This window comes from Carassius auratus, chromosome 11 (assembly GCF_003368295.1).
Source record: "Carassius auratus strain Wakin chromosome 11, ASM336829v1, whole genome shotgun sequence".
Lineage (NCBI taxonomy): Eukaryota > Metazoa > Chordata > Actinopteri > Cypriniformes > Cyprinidae > Carassius > Carassius auratus.
The window spans coordinates 5062317-5071330 of NC_039253.1; the positions used below are offsets into that span (position 1 = coordinate 5062317).

The 9014-nt window shown below is 35.0% G+C and overlaps 1 protein-coding gene across 2 annotated transcripts; it reads left to right on the forward strand.

The window, feature by feature from the left end:
• The first annotated feature begins 781 nt into the window (after positions 1 to 781).
• lims1 (LIM and senescent cell antigen-like domains 1) lies at positions 782 to 8762 on the forward strand. 2 transcript variants are annotated; one of them, XM_026275040.1, is made up of 10 exons: positions 782 to 949; positions 2988 to 3147; positions 3462 to 3528; positions 3614 to 3734; positions 3963 to 4112; positions 4193 to 4343; positions 5659 to 5751; positions 5863 to 5911; positions 6338 to 6413; positions 6775 to 7044. In XM_026275040.1, the coding sequence occupies exons 1-10, from the start codon at positions 921 to 923 to the stop codon at positions 6914 to 6916; spliced, it is 1038 nt and encodes a 345-aa protein (XP_026130825.1). In that variant the 5' UTR covers positions 782 to 920; the 3' UTR covers positions 6917 to 7044. The 2 variants fall into 2 exon arrangements, with proteins under 2 accessions (XP_026130825.1, XP_026130826.1); XM_026275041.1 differs by lacking the exon at positions 6775 to 7044 and adding an exon at positions 8030 to 8762 and having other exon boundaries at positions 786 to 949.
• Positions 8763 to 9014: the final 252 nt, after the last annotated feature.

The following is a 9014-nucleotide window of genomic DNA, read 5'->3' on the forward strand; positions in this document are numbered from 1 at the left end:
AATAATAATAACGATAAGAAATGTATATATACATTTCACACTAGCAGACCAACCACAGATCCATTTCCTCACATTTATTGTGTTCTTTTTTCAGAAGCAGGACAGCGTCCTCATGTGGTGGATATGTATAAAATAAGCTGCAACATAGTTTCAAAAGTTAACCTTTCACATTGCATGTTGTGTGTATTTGACAAAATAAAACTGTTTTTTGAATCAAATTAGACTTATGACGTCTATAGGCCAGTAGGATTTTTACTTTAAATGAGTGGGTTTTCGAGCTGTCGCGAATCAGTGCCATATAAGTCTCTCTTTTATAGGAGTGAGTAAAACAGTTATTACGTCAGAGGAAGTGTGTAGCTCATTTCTGTTGTGGACTCTAGCCTGTCCAATCTGTTCGTACGCTTTCGCTACTCTTCCGTATTAACTCAAAATGACCACAAGAGGGCTCATTATTCAATGAAATTATTTTCATTATTTTCAACAACAACAACAACAGCAAAAAGTTAAATACATTATTGTAGATTTTTAATTAATATACATTAAATGTATGTACATTTTTTTAGAGGTCTTTGATTTACATATATTTTTGGCTGAGCTTAAGTTACAGAAAATATAATGGTTGATTTCTGAGCACTTAATAATTCTGATATTTATCATTTGACGTATGCCATTAATTTAACCATTACCTATAACAGAAAATATTATATTCTATTTAATTCTAATTTCCAAATAAAGTTTGAATCAAAAGTCCGGCCGAGCAGCACGTGACTTTACTCGGAAGAGCGAGCAGAGAGGACAGTCTGTTTTCCAGAAAAACATCCTTGTCTCAGAGAAAAGAGTGGAAAAGCAACGGATCTGAGGGGCGTCTTGTGTTCTCGAATAAAACCCGAAGACTCTCAGGACAAGCTGTGCTGACGGGGATGCTGGGGGTGTCAGAGATGACGGGCAGGTACGATATTTGAAACTGATTTTTATTTTTAATTCGATATGTCACGGATAAATCTCCAACCATAGATGCTGCAGATATCTGCAGTTTTATTAATTAAATTACTTTATTACATTACTTCTCTTTCTTTTTTGCACCCCCTCTCTTTGTCTACTGTTAAACAGTCAGAGTGCAATCTGTGTTTTGTTATAGAGGGAAAACTATGAAATATCATGTTTTGAGATGAGGGCGGATGCTAAGCTAGTTAGCCTCCCTAGTGGAGTTTTCCTGGGACACACACGCACACACACACACACAGAGAGAGAGAGAGAGCTGCAAAGACATTCAACACACCACAAGTGTTTAGATAAGTCCTGTCATACTGTAGTTAACTTCCTGTATAATACGTTGTAAGCAAATTAAACACATTATTATTCACTGTATTAAATATGATTTGTGATCTCTAATTTTACAGTGTTTCTGGAAAACTGATCCTCTTCCATATGAAAAAAAAAAAAAAAAAAAAAAAAAAAAAAACAGATTCTCAGTTGTTTTGTGTAGTCTGTGCTGTTGGGAGACATTCCTGAGCTGTCAGATCCTCTCGGGAAACATGGATATAATCTGCTTCCTGAGATGTTAAGCTCCCAATTATCATGTCTAAACCCTGTTAGTAAAATATACACTACCACTGAAAATTTAGGGTCAGTAACAGTTTATTTGTTTGTAAAGTAGTTTATAGTCTTTAGTAGTGTTTATAATTTTATTCTGTGAAGATGCATTAAATTGATAAAAATGATAGTAAATATATTTATGTTTAAATACTGTTCTGTTGATTCCTCTATTCATTAAAGAATACTGAAGAAAGTATCATGGCTTTTATAAAAATATGAACCAGGATAACTGTTTTCAACATGGATGATAATCACAAATGATTTTAAAGCACTAAATCAGTATATTAGAATGATATCTAAGGGGTCATGCAACACCGAAGACTGATTCAGATTTGACGTTACAGGAATAATTGACATTTTAAAATATATTCAAATAGAAAGCAGTTATTTAAAATTGCAGTAATATTTCTAAATATCACTGTTTTATGTAAATTAAATGATGCCTTGGTAAGCATATGAGACCACTTAAAAAAATATATATATAAATTATATATGTATACATGCCTCAAGAAAATGGGCAAAATATGCGTTCTGTGTGAACGGCTTCAGTTGATTTCAGTTTTGACATAAGATCTTCTCCGCAAGGATGTTGTCTTTTTCCACAATATTTTGAATGAACATTGCAGCACAGCAGTGCCTCATTTAGTGGGTTCAACTAACAAAAACATTAAAATGCAAAGAAATTTACATTGGCATCGCATCTTGTGCTCTACAAAGGCTGCCTGACGCACACCTAAAATTTGAGTGCAGTGCATGTCGAATGTGGATTTTTATTTTACATTCAACAGATATGGAAATTGTTTTTTTGGACAGCCCTAATTCATCCATTCACTTAAACTGTCAGGCATAGTAATATATACTTCCATTCAAAATTTGTTTAGTTAAGATTTTTAGAAAGTCTCTACTCACCAAAGCTTTGTGTATTTGACAACAAATACAGCCATTTCACTAATATTGTCAAATATTGTTGCAAAAAAATAAATAAAAAGGTTTTCTGTTTGAATATATTTTAAATAATTTATTCCTGTGATACAAAGCTGAATTTAAGGCCTCATTACTCTTCTTCAATCTCACATAATTCTTCAGAAATCATTGTAATATGCAGATTTTCTGCTCAAAAAACATTATTATTCTCAGTATTTATAACTGCTTAGTATTTTTGTGGAAGCTGTGATTTTTTTTTTTTTCACAATCTATTGATTAATAGAAAGTTCAGAAGAGCAGCTTTTTTTTTTTTTTTACTGTAAATTTTATTCCATTCTTGAATAAAAGTAAATCTTCAAAAATAAATTCTTACTTCCTGAATGAAGCTGACTCTTAATGCTGTGCTAGGTCTATAGGCTCATGGTCACTGCTGTTCATTTCTCCTGCCATTGTTCTGTTTCTAACAGCAATATGGCCAATGCCCTGGCAAATGCCTCGTGTGAACGGTGTAAAAGCGGCTTTGCCCCAGCGGAGAAGATCGTCAACAGCAACGGCGAGTTGTATCATGAACAGTGCTTTGTCTGTGCACAGTGTTTCCAGCAGTTTCCTGAAGGGCTCTTTTATGAGGTACTTGCATTAAACCTGTCATGCAGCATTTAATCTTGAGCCCTAGCAGTTTTAGTAAATTATAGAAAGACCCTAAGTTCCACTTAGATTCGTACAATACTAATATACTGTACAATAGAATTATTTGTAAATAATATCAATGTCTGTTAGTTCAAAAATATATGCATTTTTTTTTCTTTTATTTATAAAAATGTAGACATTTCTTCAAAGTTCTGGAAGTTAGAGTAGTGTCTGCAGGTTGCAATTGATTGTCTTTGAGATGTAGTCCCACTGGAGCTGATGTTATGTTTGATTTTTCTCCCTTCTGTGCATAGTTTGAGAAAAGGAAATACTGTGAGCATGATTTCCAGATGTTGTTTGCTCCCTGTTGTCACCAGTGTGGTAAGAGACGCATCCACACAAACATATGAACAGGTGATGTTATCGACTGTGCTAATTGTGAATTGTGTCCCTCATATTCCCACAGGAGAGTTTATCATTGGGCGTGTGATTAAGGCCATGAATAACAGCTGGCACCCTGACTGCTTCTGCTGTGATATCTGCCAAGCCGTGCTTGCCGATGTTGGATTCGTCAAGAACGCCGGCCGGTGAGTTTACAGCCAATGAGGGGTGACCGTCAACATGCGACTGACAGGCTGAATGCTTTCAATTGGTCTATGATCAGCGTTCATTTAGGAATTATCTTAAGCAATTATGATTCTTAAACACAGGACATTAGTCCTTTTGAGATGTTTTTTAGCTCAACTGGTTACATATGGAGCCAAATCACCATTCAAGCATTCTGATTGGATGATGTGCATTTCTGCTTTTTCCAGCCATCTCTGCCGTCCATGTCACAACCGCGAGAAAGCTCGGGGCCTCGGGAAGTACATCTGTCAGAAGTGTCACGCCATCATTGAGGAGCAGCCCCTCATTTTCAAAAACGACCCCTACCATCCCGACCACTTTAACTGCAGTAACTGCGGGTCAGTACGACACTAAATGACTCCACCTGCTGTGTGCGCTTGCTGAAAGTGATGTGAATTTGAGGTTGTGTGTTTTACAGTAAGGAGCTGACTGCTGATGCTCGCGAGCTGAAAGGGGAACTCTACTGCCTCCCCTGCCATGATAAGATGGGTGTGCCGATCTGCGGAGCCTGCAGACGTCCTATAGAGGGCCGTGTGGTCAACGCCATGGGCAAACAGTGGCATGTTGAGGTCTGTGTATTTTATTTAGATTTGTTAGTGACAGTTCTAATACAATGGGCACCATAACTTTTCTGAAAATATATTTAATTAGAAATGTTAGGTGATACAACCCCCCCCCCCCCCCAAACTGCATGTTTATTGGTCAGAATTGCTGCCTTGGCGAGAAATTAAAAATGAACACAATTGGCTGTCTTAAATGTATGTAGACTGATGTGGACATGATTATCAGTTCTGTTTATGAAGCTTTGCAGTACAATAGACCTGCCACAGTCGATTATGTAATCAAACAGTAATATAGGAGAAACTGCTTTCACTAGGATACGTTTAGTACATCAGTTAAGCTCTCTGCAGTCAAACTGCATCAGATCAGGATTAATGTGTATTACCATATATAAGAATCCTGCAGTGGAAACTATGCCAGGTAATTTATTTAATTAGTCATATTACACTTTCTGGATGTTTACTTGAATACTTCAGTAATCAAGTGCTAAACTTCAAGCACATTTTATTTCATTAGTTCTATTTCCTTGTTTGTTTCATTTATTTTATTGCATTGCTTGTACTTTATTCTTTATTTGATTATGGTCTGCTTACCTAAATGATTGTTTGAAAAATAAAAACACTTAAATAGAGAAACATTAAGGTTTCATGCTGTTCTCCTGAAATGTTGATATTGTGACAGTCCTATACTCAATTGAGTAATATTTAATTATTACAATATTTTTTTTACCCGTATTATACCAGTTTTTTTTCTGTGTTATGATGGATTATATGGCTTTTAAATAAATTAACGCTTTTATTCAATAAGGATGCATAAATGTGACCAAAGTGACAGTAAAGGCATTCATAATTTTTCTAATAAATTATATTCTTTTTTTTTTTTTTTTTTTTTTTTTTTTTTTTTTTTTTTACTTTGTTCAAAGCATACTGAAAAAAGTCTCACAGTTTTCAGAAAAATGTTAAGCAGTCAACTGTTTTCACCATTGATGATAGTAAGAAGTGTTTCTTGAGCAGCAAATCTGCATATTTGAATGATTTCTAAAGGGTCATGTGACACTGAAGACTGGAGTAATGATGCAAACAAATCATATTTACCATAACAGGAATAAATTACATTCTAAAATATATTACAGTAGAAAATTCTAAATTCTAATCATATTTTGCAATACTATTGTCTTGCTGTACTCAAATAAATGCATCTTTGATGAGCATAAGAGGCTTCTTTCAAGATAAAGTTGTTTGAGAAGATCTTACCGCCAAACTTTTGAATACTAGTGTGTATTTGAACGGTATGCTCACAGCTTGTGTTTGTGTGTCTCTACAGCATTTTGTCTGTGCCAAGTGCGAGAAGCCTTTCCTGGGACACCGTCATTATGAGAGAAAAGGACTTGCTTACTGCGAGACTCACTACAACCAGGTAACACATGCCTGGCTCTTCTTTCAAAGCCTCTTTTGATATGAAAATGCTGCGCTGTGGATAATGAAATGTTTTAATGTGAGACCAAAGCATCTGTTCTGTTCTGTGCAGCTCTTTGGTGACGTTTGTTATCATTGCAACCGTGTGATCGAAGGAGATGGTAATTGCTCTTTACTTGAACATGATATTGACCCTTGACCGCAAAACCATTCTTAAGTCGCTGGAGTATATTGAAAGCAATAGCCAAAAATACATTGTATGGGTCAAAATTATAGATTATTATATAGATGTTCCATTAAGATATTTTGTAAATGTCCTACTGTAAATATATCAAAACTTGATTGTTTTCCAGAATCCAGATTTTCAAATAGATGTATCTATTGTCAATATCCTGACAAACCATACCTCAATGGAAAGCTTATTTATTCATTTATGACTCTTAAAACTGGATCTGTGGTCCAGGGTCAGATTTAGTTCTTTAAAGCTTCAGTGTATAATAATTACAGAAAATCATGCTTTGCTGTGCAGTTGTTACAAGTAGGGGTGCTGTTGATGTGAGTTGAGTTGTTTTTGTGTTTTCTCTCAGTGGTGTCGGCTCTGAATAAGGCTTGGTGTGTGAATTGCTTCTCGTGCTCGACCTGTAACACCAAGCTCACCCTCAAGTAAGTGATTTTACACACACAAACTCATCCTGTATCACAGTCTGTCCCCTTTCCTTTATCTCTTAGCGATTGTTCGGTAGGTGTGTTTAAATTTGTGCAGAAGTGCCTTTAAATTGGGTCTCTCGACTGCTGTGATGTTCTTCTTTGGATCATTACTAACCTTTCTCTCCAGCTAGCTCTTTTATTCTCTGCTTCTGTCCCATTCAATTCTCCTTCGCTCTAAAAATGCTACTACATTCCATTTCTCTTTCTCTTTCTCACTTCAAACCCATTCCTCTTCCAATCTTCAATCCAATTTCCCCCTTCCTTTCGCTTGTTTCTCCTCTTTTTTCCCTCATTGTCCCTGATGGTGGCCCTGCAGGGACAGGTTTGTGGAGATGGACCTGAAGCCGATGTGTAAACATTGTTACGAACGCCTGCCGGAAGATCTGAAGCGCCGTTTGGCGAAACGTGAACGTGACTCTCGCGAACGGCGAAAGAAAGTCATCGCCGTCTGTCTGTAGCTCTTTTCTCTCCTTTTCCTTTTGTTTATGCTCATCTGCTTCACTCATTCATTATCATTGGTTAGTGTCTCCAGCCTCTAACTTTTTCCTTTATTTTTATCATTACTCATTATTAGATGTTTAATTGTGCATGCTTTTTTTTTTTTTTTTGCAAACATTTCTTGAAATAACATGACAATAAATATGAAAATACTAATGAATGTAAAATAAAATGAATGATTACTTTTCATTCAAATCTTTATTAATGCAAAAAAAAATTATACTCTATTTTTGTCTGCTTGGGCAGCCATCTTGCCTCTGTAGCCAGTTTTTGCAGAGATAATTCTCACACCCCTTCGTTTGAAGGGTGGTCCTGAAAAATCTTCATTTGAAGGGCTATCTGACCCCCTTCCTCTACCCCTTCAAAAGAAAAAAGAAAAAGAAAAATCTAGACACCCCTACCATGGGATTGGGACTTGTTCTTAGAAAAGACTAGTAATTTAATAATAGTTTTCTAAGTTAATATATAATTTTTTAGCTTGATGAGATGCTTAAATTCAATCTCATTCAGTCATTAAATTTTCAATTTAGTTATTCAAATGTGAAAATGTAATTAAAATTCAAATCAGCCAGTTATCCGCCATACCATCAAAATAATATGGTTACTGTTATCAGCAAGAATTGTAATATAGATGCATCTCTATTTTCCAGTATTCATTTGGAAGTTGAGCATTATCATATTTTTGATATTTTATTGATGTTTTTCACCCATTTTTTTTGGTCACTCATATACCTAATTAATGCATGACACTGCCAATGTATTAATAACATATTTTATTATATTATTTATTATAGTATTTAATTTTTTTAACTGGCTTTTAATATTTTCAGTGATCATTTTAGTTTTAGTAATTTTATTATGTGCTTTCATCAATTTTTTATGATATTATTTTGTGCTTTCATCAAAGTTTTTATTTTTAATGTTTTAGTAATTTTAGTACTTCAACTTAAATTTAATTACAGTTAGCTTTCAGAGCAAATTTTATAATTATTAAATTTTTAAAAGCATTTTCAACTATATTTATGTGTTAAAAAAAAGAAATCACACTTCTAAAAGTAAAATTTGTGTTTTAGGAACAAGTTTGTGGAATTTGACATGAAGCCGGTGTGTAAGAAATGTTACGAGAAGTTTCCTCTTGAGCTGAAGAAAAGACTTAAGAAGTTGGCGGAGACCATAGGCCGCAAGTAGATCTCCTCGTCCACAGGGGGAGACAAAGCATGGTCATTCGTTACATCTATGGTGCTTAAAGTACGAAAAGAGACCAAACTAAACCTGGACCGCAAATTATCTCGGCTTAGTCTTAATAATGGCTTGGGTGCTTGAACTTTGTTTTTCCATGGCAGATTTTCTGTGGTCTCACACCAACAGATGTTCTTGTGTCTTAACACTCTGCAACCAAAACCAAACAAATACCTTTATATTGTTTATTGATATGTATGTACTTGCATGTTTATAAAGAGAATACTAGTAATATTCACACTGTTCAGAGTGATTATTCAGCACGTGTGTCACTTCTGTTGCCTCGTTTGCAATGCCACAGAGCTTTTTCTCAAGGCTGAACCCCTTTCTGTGTCCTGACCGGGGGCCCAGTTTGATGTACTGATCTGAGAGTTGTATTTGATTTTTAATGTATTCTCAAGTCTCATATTTTTCTGTCAGATGGGATCAGAAGCTAATGCATGATGTAATGAGTCTGGAGCAACACAAGCTCTAAACCAAAAACTTTTTGCTCATATCAAGCTTTATTAAAGCCCTAGCTGTGTTCTCGAAATCTCTAATAAATGAGACCACTTATATTTCTTCTGAGAGGTTTATGAACTATGTTGACTGTCTTGCATCATAACATCCTTGTCTTTTTCATTTGTTTTAAGCTTTAGTTTTATGACATGCCTCCCTTCATTTTTCTGGAGAAAAATTCATTTTATTCTCTTCGGATATGATGAACTTGTGCCTTGTGTATTATCTACATTGGCAGTAATTAAGTATGATTTTTGTAACAATTGACTGAACGTAAACATGATTTGACGGTCTTTGATTTCATAAAGTTTTTAAGTATGA

Coding starts and splice junctions, on each gene's coding strand:
- lims1 (XM_026275040.1), top strand. CDS start 921: ATGCTGGGGGTGTCAGAGATGACGGGCAG. Junction 3,529..3,613: donor TCCCTGTTGTCACCAGTGTG/GTAAGAGACGCA, acceptor ATATTCCCACAG/GAGAGTTTATCATTGGGCGT. Junction 5,912..6,337: donor CCGTGTGATCGAAGGAGATG/GTAATTGCTCTT, acceptor GTTTTCTCTCAG/TGGTGTCGGCTCTGAATAAG.